At 38.9% G+C, this 15,141-nt stretch overlaps 1 protein-coding gene across 2 annotated transcripts in view; it reads left to right on the top strand.

The window, feature by feature from the left end:
• Positions 1–7,006: 7,006 nt before the first annotated feature.
• Cep78 (centrosomal protein 78) overlaps positions 7,007–15,141 on the top strand; it is a 31,968-nt gene continuing 23,833 nt past the window's right edge. For both annotated transcript variants that reach the window (XM_026394025.2, XM_026394024.2), the window contains exons 1-5: positions 7,007–7,501; positions 10,872–11,044; positions 11,140–11,212; positions 12,475–12,578; positions 13,585–13,759. In XM_026394025.2, the coding sequence (XP_026249810.1) occupies positions 7,249–7,501; positions 10,872–11,044; positions 11,140–11,212; positions 12,475–12,578; positions 13,585–13,759 (778 nt within the window). In that variant the 5' untranslated portion in view covers positions 7,007–7,248. The remainder of the gene's footprint in view (positions 7,502–10,871; positions 11,045–11,139; positions 11,213–12,474; positions 12,579–13,584; positions 13,760–15,141) is intronic.

The raw sequence follows: 15,141 nt of genomic DNA, 5'->3' as shown, positions 1-15,141 counted from the left end.
ATTTTTCGAATTATTAGTGTCTATAAGGCTTATAAAATATATCTTATCAGAATCTAATTCATATTTATAATAACTTCATTACAGTGAAATATAAAAGCTGTATTCTTATATAGTTCCATGACTTACTCCTTTTTGGTTTTATTGCATTTATACATATTACACATCCCACAGTACATTTTTATTATTATTTCTTTATATAATCAAGTCTTTTGAAGAAGCTGTGAGGATAATGGAGAAAAACATTTATAGAGTTTGTTAGGTCCATCTATTTATTTATCATTTCTGATTCTCTTCATTTCTCCCTCTGAATTCCAGTTACAATCTGATGTCAATAAAAGCCTGGATCCAAATTTGTTCTGTCTCCTTTGTGCTGCTATTGTCAAATACACTATATTTCTATATGTTGTGTGGATAAAAATCCAAACATAAACATATTATTTGTGCAAATACTTTGAAAACCAGTTGAGAAAAACAGAAGAAGAAATTTGAAATATACTCTTCTATAATTAGCTACACAATTACTTTAGTTAGTGTTCTTGTTTTGTTTTGTTTTGTTTTTGTGAACTTGTGACATGTTTTGGCTCTTGGAGTATGGCAGACATAGGTGGTGAATGTTTTATATGAGCTTGCCCTATTGGACTTACCTCTTGTGCTTTACCAACCATGAACACAGGGCTCACTTCTTGTACTTCATGAATGTGATTCAGCTACCATGTACGCTGGAAGCTGATGCCCAGAGTTGGGCCCCAGGGTAAGATCTATGGAACAGACCTCAAACTGAACCAAAGCATGGAGCAACACCCAACCATCTGAAGGTCTAAAATAGTCATTACAACTAACCCATAGATTTAAAAAAATAAATTATTTTTGTTCATATCACTGAGTCTTATGCTTTGTTTTACAGCATTATGGCAGCAACAGCTGACTAATATGAAATCCTCAAAATCAGTGTTACATAGATGCCTTGTTATGGTTTGGATATGAGGTGTCCTCCAAAATGTCATGGTGAGACAATGTAAAAATGCTCAGAGGTAAAATGGTTATATCATGAGGGATGCAACCTAATCAGCGGATTAATCCACTTGAATGGATTAACTGGGTGATAACTATAGACAGGTAGGGTGTGACTAGAGGAAGAAGGCACTGGAGGCCTGACTTTGAGGTTTATGTTTTGTCCCTGCCACCTTGCTTTCTCTTTGCTTCTGGCTGTCATGAACTAAGCAGCACTCTTCCACCATGACCTTCTGCCATGATATTCTCTTTCACCTCAGGCCAGAGGAATGGAGTTGACCCACCATGGATTGAACCCCTGAAACTGTAAGCCAAAGTAAACTTTCCCTCCTCTTAAGTTGTCCTGGTCAAGTCTTTTGGTCTCGGTGACAAAAAACTGACTAATGTGTGGCTGCTACCATGCCTACATGTGAAGCTACCTTGTAGTTAGAAGTTTTGAGAATTCTTGAACTTCTGTTACCTCTTTAACACATTTTATATGGTTAAAGTTCCTCAAGTAAAGTTGGTAATGTGCCATAAAATGCCTCCCTAAACCTTTATTAAATATAAAGCAAAATAATTTCTATTCTGTTTCTCCTTGTATGTAACAAAATTTTTTTTTTTTGTGTGTGTGTGTGTGTCTAAAAGAAAGAAAAAATGTAATGGAACATCTCTGGAGATAGCAGTTATTCCCAGGGGAAAATTACAATCAATATGGGCATTTCACCCAGTATACAGCCCTGGTGCAACTCAGTGCCTCTAAATACCAAAGGAACAAAGCCACTTAATAAATATTGGATCTTTCTCTCTCCACTTGAGAGAGAACGGACTGTTCTAAAGAGTTGCAGGGATGCTCTTAGCAGCTATTTGCAACACTGTGAACTTGGGTATTGTGTTGCTATGAAGCAACATATTGTCCAAACCTAACCCTCTCTTATAGGATCTTTGAAGAGGAAAAAGAAAGAGCCAATGAACACATTCTAATGGAGACTCATTCATTCGGTTATTCATTCACTCAATAATTACTGATCAGGTTGACTATGGGCATAACACAGACACAGAGATCCCAGCTTGTGGATATTTAGATTCCAGAGGAAGAGATAAGATATAAGTTTCAGATATGCCCTGTTAAACTTTCTGCAAGTTCAAAGGAGAGATGGGAACCATATTTTTCTTGGATTCTCAGTAAAATTTTCCCAGGGAGGGAGGCATAAGGATAGTGGCTGGAAGAATGTGTATTTTAGGGGCTGGGGATGTGGCTCAAGTGGTAGCGCACTTGCCTAGCATGCATGAGGCACTAGGTTCGATTCTCAGCACCACATAAAAATAAAATAAAGATATTGGAAAAAAAGAATGTGTATTTTAATAGACAGAGATGTAAGGGAGAAAAGATAATTAAACCCATAACACAAAAGAGACAGAAAAGTCAGATTGTGGAGGGTCTTGTTTGTCAATATTGAGAGTTTGGGTTACATTCTGTTTGCAATGAGAGTCATGAAAGGCTCTGGCATGATCAAGGAACCTGTGGAGGTGTGGTAAGAGATGAAAGAAGAGCTTGAATGTAGAGGACACTCTATTCTCTGAAGCAATACTCGTACTCTAGGTGGAAAATAGTAAATGGTGTGGAACTCAGGTAATAGCAATGCATATAGAGGTAAGGGAGGAGCATGAAAGATGCTTAAAAGGGTCCTGGTCATTAATTGGAGAGTTCATTTATTCGCTTGACAGAGAATGTCAGTAAGATATTGCAGCTAGTTGCTGGGGCACAAGAATGGGCAAAACATGCATAATTCCTCCCTCGTGTATGGTATAGTAAATATTTACCTTAAAATGAATGTGAAATAGGATGCAGATTATGAATGAGAGTTACATGTTATAAGAGCTTGTGGTGGGAGATTTGATGAGTCAGGGAGGAAAGGAAGAAATGCTACCTTGACAAGGCGACTTGTGAACTGAACAGAATATAGGGTGTGAATCAGGTGCAGATTGAAAGGAAGTACACTGTCGGCAGAGGGTACAGCATGATCAGTGGCCCGTTGTAAGCAAACAGGCCTCAAATGAGGTCACTGTGGAAGGGACTCGGGTATAAGATGAGGCTGCAGAGACCATACCACAACATGTCTGGAGGATGCAGCACCCTGTCGACTAGTGCTAGTTCAAGCACCAGTGCCAAATGTGGTAAGGAGCTTGTTCTAGAATGTGTAAGTCAGCACACTGCTTCTTTTATCAAGAAAATCTTGTTCTAAAAAAGCCTGCTGAACTGCCTTAATGCAAAAGTGACTTACACTCGGAAGTGAGCTCCTTATATTAGGAGAACAGTAATAATTCCCAACCAGCAGCCAGTGTGTGGTTCCATGCTGCGTGGAGATGGTTGTGAGTTTTGTCTTTATCCTAAGAGCAATAGGAAATCTCAGAAGGATCTGAAGAGGAAGTGGTAGTGGCTACATTACAGAGCACAGTTTGGAAGGTAGCCAGAGTGAGAGGAAAGACGACAAGGAAGTTTGTGTCTTGTTAAAATAGGAGATGTTCTTTTCAGGTGAGAGAGCAGGAATTTAGAGTGAAGTCCAGTGGCAATCTGAAAAGAGTGGAGGAGATTTGGGATAAACATGTGAATATCCCATAAGGAAGGGAGTAGAAAAATGAAAAGTGACCACATATCAGTTAAAATAAGAGAGTCTATGCTGTCGGCAGGTTGACGTTCTGAGACTGGATCCAACAAAACTTGTTTCTCTGGAGCAGGTAAAGAGGGTCAATTTCAAAGATAAGTAGAGGGCACAAGCATTGTGGTCCAATGGAAAGAAAAGTAGCTAGGAAGTCAAGTAAAATATTGTCAAGATCAACTCTGAGTAGAGTATGGTGAATAAGAGGTAACAGGATGCCTTCAGCTGTATTGTGGTCAACATTCACTCACCAGACCCCTTAGAAGAGGAGAGTATATCTCTCATATTGCCCAGTAGCATATCACTCCCAAGTCATCACCTACAGGGAGGCCAAAGCATTTTGTCTTGGGCCAGGTTTGAGCCCATCTTCTCAGAGGATCCCAGAGATGCTGTGCACAGGCACCTTTCATTCATAGTGTTCAGGGCAACATGTGGGTGAACAAACTCACCAGACATCCAAAGAAGAAATAAAACCATAATTTAATTGAAGCAGAGAAGAGATTGTTAGGCAAGGCTTGACAGAGATCTTGCCACAGTGAAAATGAGTAAGCTCAGGAAAAATAAATTTTAAATTCAAATGTTAAATGATTAATTAATATGATGGAGGCTTCCCTGAGCTGTGTCAATAGGCACCAGCCACAAAATGCTGATGATGACTTGTGATGATGAGGAGATTGTTCCAATAATTAGTCATCATTCAGTACCTCTTCTGTATCAACACTGTGCAAGATTGGCTTAGGGAATACAAGCATGAATGAGGCATGCTCCTTGACTATGGAAGGAAAATCATGTAAAAAAGATGCCAGTGTTTTGTACTAAGTGTGTGTTTCAGGAACGTCAGGGAGCAGAGAAGCAGGGCACTAAAGAAATAGGAGAGATGAGTGTTAGGAGAAAAGGGCCTCCCTGGGATGGTGCCCACAAGCCAAGGCTTGGGGAAAAAATTGAAGTTAGACCACTCAGGAGTAGCATGATTAAAGGGCTGGGTAGGAATGACAGTATCAGAAACTTCAAGAAGTTCCATGTGTCTAAAGAAGACATATAGGAAGGAATGTAGTAAGAAATGAATCATTGGAGGTACTCCAGTTACACGAAGGTGCCTAAATGCCAAGCTAAGGAATACAGATCTGATTCTGAATGTAATGAGAAATCTTTGGCATTCCCAAGATTTGATGTGTGGAGAGAGATATCTTTGTCAGAAGCCATTAATATTAAGGGGGAAGTTCAAATTGAGCCAGAGATAAAATCAGCAAAAGAAACTGCAAAATGTCAGAAAAGGTAGAGGCTGAGGATGGAAACCAAAAGAAAACCAACATGTAGAATAAGTAAGCAAGAGAAATGAAATTGGAAATGATTTAAATTTTTTACTGACAGGAAAACAGACAAGTGAATTGTCTATGTTCTTATATGGGAATCCTCCATAGCAGGGAGAATGAATGAATTCAAGTTCTATGTATGGACATGGAAGAACCTAGCAATGGGAACAATGAAGCAGGCAAAAACATAGTAGAATGTTACATGCTATTTATTTACAAATGTAGCAGAAATGTAAAACTTGCAAGGATGAATAGCAAGTTCACAAAAGCAATTATCTCAGGGTCTGAGGGCACTGCAGTTGTAATCTGGAAGGCAGTTATACAGGGCTCTTCAACTAAAGTGGTAATGTTTTAGTTCAAGCTGGTTGTTGGATATATGAATGTTTATTTTAATTTGAGCATGTTGCATGACAAAGCCATCACTGTGGCCATATCTGAGGAATTTTAGAGGAATGTGTGTGCATGCATGCACATATGTGTGTTTGTGTGTGTGTGTGTGTGTGTGTGTGTGTGTGTGTGTGTTGGTAGTGGGTTGTAATATTCAGAAAGCAACAGATAGAAGAGGAACACTATAATGTCTAAGGCTTGACAGGAAGACTATCATTGGTCTAGAGAAGGGATAAAAATACAGGTTTTGAAGACAATTATCAGGGTTCTTGTACTGACTGAGCTGTATACCACTTAACATCTCTGTTCCCCAGTGCCCTCATTTGTAAACTGTATTTAAAAATCACAAAGCACATTCCTTGAGGAGATGATAGGAAAAATAAATAATTTCATACTTATTGCCTAAAAATAATGCCTAGGCCACAGTACTAATTATCAGAGTTAGCCATCATCATCATCATCAATACCAAATGTAGTGATTCAATGGAAATACAATAGAATACTGAGTTTATGTAACAGTTTACAATTTGCCAACAATTATGTGGGCCAAATAGAAACTACAGAAATTAAGGGTTATTTGTAGAAATTGATAGAGGCATAAAAGATTTAATGGATGACAATCCACTGTTCATATATTCCTTATTGAGTAAGTCTCTGTCCTGACTACTCCAAGCACAGACACTTTCCTCAGGAGTTTAGGCTTTTTGTTTGTTTTTAAAAAACTGACAGACTGTATGTTTATTTTCCCAGAGTTCATTTTGTTTCTGTCAAAAGTAATGCATTTTATATACAATTAAATGTTCCAATAAAAAACTAAATGAGCATGATTCTGAATTTTCCTACTGATAGTGAACGGTTTATTTTAATAACTATTACACTGAACATAATTGTAACTTTTAAAAAGGACTATTGAAAATAAATTATCTGCTTTCTGTGACACAGAAGTCACCCACAAGTACACATTTGCATTTTAACATAACTAACATTAAAAACGAATATTAATTGAAAATGATAAGTTAAATACTAGCTTTATCTGCTCCAAAGAGAAGACAGAAAACAAAACTGAAGCCATTTGATTTACATGTGGATTTGAGCAGCTTCTCATCTCAATTTTTTCTTCTGACAGAGTATGGTTGACTTCCAGGAATTGAAAACTTTTAAATAATTTACCCAAGGACTAGACCCTGGTTTATTTTTTTTTGGGGGGGGGGTTACCCAGGATTGAACTCAGGGGCACTCGACCACTGAGCCACATCCCCAGCCCTATTTTGGATTTTATTTAGAACAGGGTCTCACTTTGTTGCTTAGCACCTCCCTTCTAAGAAGCTGGTTTTGAACTTTGGATCCTCCTGCCTCAGCCTCCAGAGCCGCTGGGATTACAGGCCTGTGTCCTGCGCCCGGCAGGACTAGATCACGTTTTAAAAATGCGTTGCTACATCCATTTCCCATAATTATTCAGTTCAATCAGTAAACTTTTTATCGCAAACTCCACATTATACCCATCTACTATTTCTGGGCTTGGCCAGCCTCCCGGGCCTAAGGCCCCGCCCCTTCGGAAGGCGCAGTCTGCGTGTGGACGCAAGCAAGCGCGCTGACGTCTACGCGCACCACCCAGCGCCAGGACCCGCCCTCCGGCTTGAACCGCGGTCCCGCGCCACAGATGTTGGTGAGGCTGAAGCCAACGGCTACGGCCGCAGAGCGGGAGGCAACGCGGGAAGGCAGCGTCGAGGAGCTGGCCTAGCCTGGGGGCCCTGGCCGTGCTCTTCGGGCTGAGCCGCCGCTCCTGCGTACAGTGCGGGGCCGCAGCCGCCGGGCGGTGGGAGCTGGAGAGGCTGGGCGAGATCCGGGGCCCCTGGTGGGTGCGGGAGTGGTCTCTGTGGCCGGGATAGCCTCTGGCCATGATCGATTCGGTGAAACTGCGCCGGGACAGCGCAGCGGACTTCTTCTCGCACTATGAGTACCTGTGCGCGCTGCAGGACTCGGTACCTTTGCCCGCCGTGCGCACCTGCCTCCGGGAGGGCGTGCTGGACTTCAATGCCGACCGCCTGCGGGTGGTGGACTGGGCACCCCTCCTGAGCACCCTCAAGATTAATAAAGATCTGCCCGTGATCTCCATCAAGAGCTTCTTCCAGCCGTGGCTTGGTGAAACAGGTTTGTGCTCCCCGGTGGGTGCCTCGAAATGGGTTTTCAGATAGGTCCAAGGTGGAGCCTGGGCCCTAGAAGAGGCGCTTTGTGCTGGAGGATGTGTGCAGTACCAGCGAGGCGAACCTGGCAAGTTATTGAAGGTCTTAAGGTACCGACTTCTCATCCGTAACTTGGGCTTAATAAGAAGATCGAGGATAAGTGGTTGCAAGGATTCCCTGAGTTAATGATGTTTGTAGAATGTTTAGCACAGTTTGGGACGTCATTAAATCTTGGACAGTTGTTTCCTCTTTCATTCAATGTCTTTTTTTTTTTTTTTTTTTTGCCTGATACAGAAAAAGTAAGCGAAATTAATATATTCCAACCCTTTTCTTCATTAAAAAAGTGTGTACGTAAGAATTTTGTAAAGCCCTTTTCAACTATTAGCCACTTACAGATATAGGGTAATTAGAATCCAGACCCTCCGATTATTTAGAAAACAGGTGAATGACTACATGTGACAAAATGTTCTTCCTTCTAGTACTTTTCACAACATTTTGTACATTATAGGGGCTCAAGTCATATTTTCTAAATTGACCTGAAAGAGGCTCACATCTTTCCATTAGTAACCATCAAATGAGTATAAAAGAGATTTTGTTAAAGATGGATGGGGAAAGTAAAGTGTAAATTTATGAATCCAGCCTAATCTGCTTCGTGGGATGTTTGTAGCTAGCTGGAATGCCCTTGTAGTTTTGCCCCCTTCAGGCAGTTGGCTGGGGGAGTGGGAGTGGTAAAGTTTTGGAGTGGGGACACTTGAGTGAGAATGATAAACTTGGCTCCCTGCAGGATATATTTAGGATGATCTGTTAGGCAAAGTGATTGCTCTTAATGCTTCTGTTCTTTGTTTCTCTTTATTTTTAATTTTTGCAGGTTTTGTATTTGTAAATTCACCATGTTTAATTTAACTCCCCTATCAGTATTTGTGGTGCTTTCATGTTCATTCATGGACATATGCAAAGCAGCAAAAAAAAAAAAAAAAAAAAAAATTGTCACCCAACATATATGTTCCTATCTCACTCTTAATACCTTTTTAATAAAGACAGATCTTGTTAAAAAAAAAATTTAAAGTAGTATCATATAACAAAAGTGTACAGATATTAGAGGTGGCCTAGGGTTTGAATTCTGGAGCTTACATTCTATGTGATCTGAGGCAAATTACTTTTTGAACTACAATTCTTACAATTATAAAAAGTATTAAAACAACTCTAAGTGAGTTCTTAGTATTAAAGCAGGTCATGTGTAAAGTGTCCTGGTGGCACTACAATGAGCTTAGTGTGCCTCTGCCCCAAAGGTTCTCCCCTTCTACTGGGGGAGACAGCAAGTAAGCACAAGCATCTGGGTCAGTGCTGTGGAAGAAGTGAGCCCCGGTGCTGTAGAGCACAGAAAATTGAAGAGGGAGGTTCAAGGAAGACTTCTTGGAGGAGGTGCCATCCTTTTGAAGGATGTGTAGAACCCAGCCATATGACAGAAGGAAACAGTTTGTGCAGAGTTGGAAATAGAAAATATGGCAAACTGGGGTACAGAACTGAAATTTAGAGTTTGAGAAAGATCTGAGAGTTGAGACTGATGAAGGCCAAATAGATCAGATGTTCAGTGTTTTTCCTGAAGGTTGCGGGGAACCAATGAAGGATGTTGAAATGGACTTTTGATTTAGGGCCCTACTATGTCCTCTATATGGAAGACGAATTAAAGTTGGGAAAGAATTGCAATCTAACAGCCCAAATTAAGATAGGGAGAAGGGCTGGATTTTGAATGATGAGAATGGATGGGGCCTGGTGACTAGTTAGAATTTAGAATATCATCTTTCTCTAAGACACAGGACAACTAGATTAGGTTGGGAAGAGAATCTTAGTTCATCTTTAATGTTTTAAGACAGCTTCCAGATTTGTCTCTGTTAAGTAGATCTAAACCCTAGATACAGATTTGGGCCTTGTGGAAAGACAGGCATGTGAAGATAGGAGAGGATCTGAGTTACCCACAAAGAAGATGGAGAAAATATTTGAAAGGCTTTCAACATTTTCTAAATGGATGAACTTGAGTTATGTTTATAAGCTGAGAGAAAGTAACGAGCTGAGAAGCAGAGTGTAGAGATCTTGGAGAGGAAGTGATTATGGATTTATTTAAAACCTGACTATTAGTCATATGCCTAGTCTTTTTCTAAGGTCTGAGGTTAGCACCATCCATGGTCTGCTCTGCAAGGACCATTCATCACACCCCTGACTGAAGTCACCTTATTCTCTGCATCTCATTCAGATGTTGAATGATTCTGCACCTCTGAAGGGACTTAACCACAGTAATAGCAGAAATCAAAATAAATGAAAAATGAGAGGGATCTTAAGAGTCAAAACTAGTATACTTGATTTTGCCAAATGCTTTATTCTCAGTGTAAGAAAAAACGTATTGTGGACCAATTTCTTTTCAGATATCCTTTGCTGAATCTCATTCCTCTCTCAAATCCAGTGGGTCTAGGTTTTAACCTCTTATATGTCACTTACTCAACCTTAATTACATTTTGCCTGTACTATTGCAGAAGCTCCTAGCTAGTTTTGCTGCCCCTGAACTCAGTTTCCCTTAATTCTTCTGCCCACTTCAGTTCAAGTGATCTTTCTAAGAGGAAACCATATGCTTAAAAAAATGTTTAAAGTGACTCACAGGACCGCTGCAAATTGGTGGCACAACTTGTATTTTGTCAAAGGTACTGAAATCTGAGCTGTGTTCTGCCAAGCCTCATGGGGCTAGTTATGCCTGAGGAAGGGTTTTTTTTTTTTTTTTTTTTTAATTGAAAGCAGGTGCCTTTTTCTAATCCTTTTCTTTATCTAATTGGTCCTCTCACAGTGAGACACATTTTTTCTGACATGCCAGGAACTCACCTAGTGTGTGGTAGCCCTAGTTCTCATCACTTGTGAGATAAAAGACAACTTTTTTCCAGGCTTGTTTCTGCCTCTTAAAATTTGCAGCTCTTCTCCTCAACCCCTGAAGAGTGTAGTCATTCCACCTGCAGCATTTACAGTGCTTTGCAGGGGTCAGGCATGGTTGCCTTTGCACATTCCACTTCCTCTTAGAAGAATACATTATCCACTCTAACTTACTTTCATCTTTCTGGGTTCAGTATCAGTATTTTCTTGAAGCTATCCCTTAGGTGCAATTTCTTTGCCATCTTAAAAACCTCTATGTATAAGGTTTGTGTTTCTGTACCTCAGGTGACTTTGAGTTCTTGTGTTTTTCCTTACAAGGATTTTTTAAGGATATGGTTCATGTCTGCGCCTTAATAGTGAATGAATGTTTTTAAATGATGAACTGTATCATTGAGATTGCTAATTTTACAATAACTTTGCTTTAGGTTCTGACATAAACAAAGTTTGCAGAAGTCGCGTTCCTGCTATAAGATCCAAAGATGTGACCTTCCAGTTGTGTAAAGCTCTTAAAGGTTGTCTAAGTGTATCAAGTGTGCTGAGGAACCTGGAGTTAAATGGACTAGTTCTGAGAGAGAGGGATTTAATTATTTTAACAAAGGTAAGCCTTCTTCAATGTGGCCTGCAAACGTTTCATAGTTGTTTTGTAGGGGGAAATACTCAATAAATTTTTTTAACTCTTTTCCTCTAATAAAGGGATTGAATAAATCGACTTCTTTGGTGCACCTGTCTCTTGCAAACTGTCCAATTGGAGATGGAGGTTTAGAAAGTGAGTTTAAATCTTGTTTAACTTTTGACCCATCAGACTGGTCTCATGTTTGCCTATATGCCATATTAATCCCTGTCTGGTTTTATATTAATACCCTTTTCTGGCTGCTGCCTCGGTCTGAGCTACCTCCTGTGCCTCTTTATATCTTGATCCATTATCACTTCTACCCTTAAAGCTTATCATGTTGATTACTCTCTGAAGTAACTTTACTAAAGGATGTGTTAAGCCACAAACCACACAAACCTCTTCTGTCTGGTATTCTGTTTTTTGTGTATATTCATCTTTTAGGGTTTTCCTTTTAAGAAATATTTATGGGAATGGCAATAGCAAAATGTAAAGAGGAAAAAATCATTATTTTTAAATGGCATCTATAATGCAGTCTTAATGCACTGTGTGGTGTGTGCTAAAATAGAAAATATATGCTAAGTGCTATGGGAGCATATGAAAGGTCAGTGAACTCTCTGGCCAGGAGAGGGCTGGTCATGGACATAATTACAAGAGGTCATCTGTTGATTGGGGTCCTGAAGAATTGGTGTGTGTTCAGTGTGTGGAATCATGGTCTGGAGGGGTAAGGAAGCTTGCATTTCAATCTGAACAGAGTTTAAGGTCGTCTATCTTCTGTTGCTCTGGTATCTTATGTGCTTTGGTAGAGCACCTACTTATATTAATAAGAGCACCTGATATAGTTCTGGGTTTATAGTTGACATTTAAATTGATGATCAAGACCAAAAGTATGTTCTTGGAAATAAAATAGAAAAAAATCATGTTTTAGACTTTTCTTTTTCTTTCAGATGACTCAAAAACTCTATAATACTTTACTCTATGATTGGGAATACAGAGTTTTCAATTTTAGCATCAATAGGATTATGTTATTGCTATAAATTAGAATAACACTTTGTCACAAACATGTTGTAGAATGTACCAATCCATTAGTTTTTGGAAAGAGTATAGAGAGTGATTTTTAAGAATACAGCTATAAACTAAAATATACTCAAGAAAGTTTAGGCCAGGTGTGGTGGCACACACTTGTACTCCCAGTAGCTCAGGAGGCTGAGGCAGGAAGATTGTAAGTTGGAGGCCAGTCTCAGCAACTTAGAGAGGCCCTAAGCAACTTAGCAAGACCCTGTTTTAAAATAAAAATGGGGATGTGGGTAAGTGGGTAAGTGCCCCTGGTACCAAAAAAGAAAAAAAGAAAAGGATTGACCGGGTTGATTAGGCTCTTCGGTTTATTGTATGTGTCTTTTTTTCCCCCTTCTTTTTAGTTATTTGTCAAGCTGTAAAGACCTCTATCACTCTTAAGACAGTCAACTTCACTGGGTGTAGTCTGACATGGCAGGGAGCAGATCACATGGCCAAGATCTTAAAGGTGACTTTGTATTCAGAAGTTTGTGAAAATGTGTTATGTGTTTGAAGCACAGTAATACTTTGGTATGAGATGGCAATTATTTTTATCTTTTCATTCATATGGTGATTGTAATTATATTTCTAATGAAAGAATGTGACCCATGTTTAGCTTGGGGTTCTACCATTTAGTAAGATATGTATTTAATCTTAGATGAGATTTTAAAGTATAATGCATTATGAATTATACATTTGTGTACCTTTAGTTATTGAAAATATGTTTTGGGCACTGAAAGAAATTTTGTGCATTACAGTCTTCATATTACTTCAGTGACTCAAATATTAACTGCTATAATATATGAACCAATAAAAATCATAGTTTTTAAAAAATGATTTTAAGGGTGCCTTAATAACTTTATAGTGGTTATAACTACTATATTTTGGCATACAATTACTTGATAATTTGATATGAAACCTTTTTTATAGTTTGATGGTACAGATCTGGGATAGGCCAACTTTGTGGATCAAATTTACCACCAGTTTTTTTAAGCACAACCATGTTCAGTTGTTTACATAGTAACTGTGACTACTTTCAACCTACGCTTGAATTGTTGAGTACTTCTAAAAGGTACTGTCTGACCCACAAAGTTGAAAATGTTTGCTTTTGGGCCACTATAGAGCAAGTCCTCTGATCCTTGCAATAGATAATGGTAAAAAGTGTGAAAATAAAGGAAAATAAAACTCTTAAAATTTAATTGAATTGTCAGTTTACATACTAATCTGCAACAGGTTATCCAGTGGCTAGAGTTGCACAACTAGTCATTGGCAGACTGGGAGCTGGGTCACTGGACCCCTAAGTCACAATCTACTGTTTAATATACTAAGGATGACTTCCAGCAAATGTACTTGGTGTGTGTGTGTGTGTGTGTGTGTGTGTGTGTGGCACTGACATAATCAGCCACGCTTAGTTTCCTGTTAGTTTTTCTGTGTCCTTTTTGAGCATTTAAATTCATGCTATTTAATTGTTGAAGTATCAAACCATGAGACGGCATGAAGAAACCTGGGCTGAAAGTCTTCGCTATAGGAGACCAGATCTTGACTGCATGGCTGGCTTAAGGCGAATCACATTGAATTGCAACTCCCTCATTGGTGACCTGGGGGCACGTGCTTTTGCAGACTCTCTTAGTGAGGATTTATGGCTTAGAGGTAAGATAAATGAACTTCTAGAATTGAAAATGGTGAATTTTGAGTATCAAATATGCTTACCTCTTGGAAGTGTATTGTTGTCATAATGTATCGGTTGTCTTTTTTGGAACTGGGAATTGAACCCAGGGCTTTGCGAATGTGAGGCAAATACTTTGCCACCGAGGTACATCCCAGCCCAAGATATTTTTAAAATTCTTTTTTTTCTAATGGCTTTTAAACTTTTATAAAAGTTAAATATATTCTTCATAGGAAATACAGAGAGAGTAAACGATAAAAGATAATATTACCTATAATCAAAACACCCACTGTTCATTTTGGCATACATATTTTAGCTTTTTTTGGCAGATGTATTTATACATGTAAGAGATTACAAAAATAGAGAACTATAGGGTACTATTATTTGTTCTTTTAGTTATATATTACAGTAGAATATATTTTGACAAATCATGCATACACGGAGTATAACTTCCCATTTTTGTGGTTGTACGTGATATGGGGTTACACGTAGGTGCAGGTGGTAAAGATTTTCTTACATTTTATAGGCTCTCTGTTCATGTTCTCTTTGTTCATGTATTTATATATGACTATGAAAATATTATGTCTGATTCATTCTACTGACTTTTCCATTCCCATTCCCTCCTCTGTTTCTCCCACTTCCCCTTGTCCAATCCAGTGAACTTTCACTTCACCCCCTACCTTATCTATTGTGAGTCATCTTGTATCAGAGAACATTCTGCCTTTGGTTTTTTGGGATTGGCCTATTTCACTTAGCATGACCATCTCCACTTCCATCCATTTATCAGCAAATGTCATAATTTCATTCTTCTTTATGGCAGAGTAATATTTCATTGTGTATATATGCCACATTTTCTTTATCCATTCATCTGTTGAAGGGTATCTAGGTTGGTTCCATAGCTTAGATATTGTGAATGAAGCTGCTATAAACATTGATGTGGCTGCGTCACTTTAGTATGCTGATTTTAAGTCTTGGGTATAAGCTGAGGAGTAAGATAACTGGATCAAATGGTAGTTCCATTTCAAGTTTTCTAAGGAGTCTCTATACTGCTTTCCATAGTGGTTGCATCAATTTGCAGTCCCACCAGAAATGTTTGAGTGTGCCTTTTCCCCCACATTCTCACCAACACTACTGTCATTTTATTCTTGATAATTGCAATTCTGACTGGAGTGAGATAGAATTCCAGTGTAGTTTTAATTTGCATTTCTCCAATTGTTAGAGGTGTTGAACATTTTTTCATATATATTGACAATTCATATTTCTTCTGTAAAGTGTCTATTCAGTTCCTTTGCCATTTATTGATTGGATTATTTGGGGGGTTTTTTGGTGTTAAGTTTTTTGCTGTATCTGAGTTGCAGATGGTAAA

This window comes from Urocitellus parryii, chromosome 4 (genome assembly GCF_045843805.1).
Source record: "Urocitellus parryii isolate mUroPar1 chromosome 4, mUroPar1.hap1, whole genome shotgun sequence".
In the NCBI taxonomy this organism is placed as follows: Eukaryota; Metazoa; Chordata; class Mammalia; order Rodentia; family Sciuridae; genus Urocitellus; species Urocitellus parryii.
The sequence above is the reverse complement of the archived record's forward strand: the minus strand, read 5'-3'. Positions and strand labels throughout refer to the sequence as shown.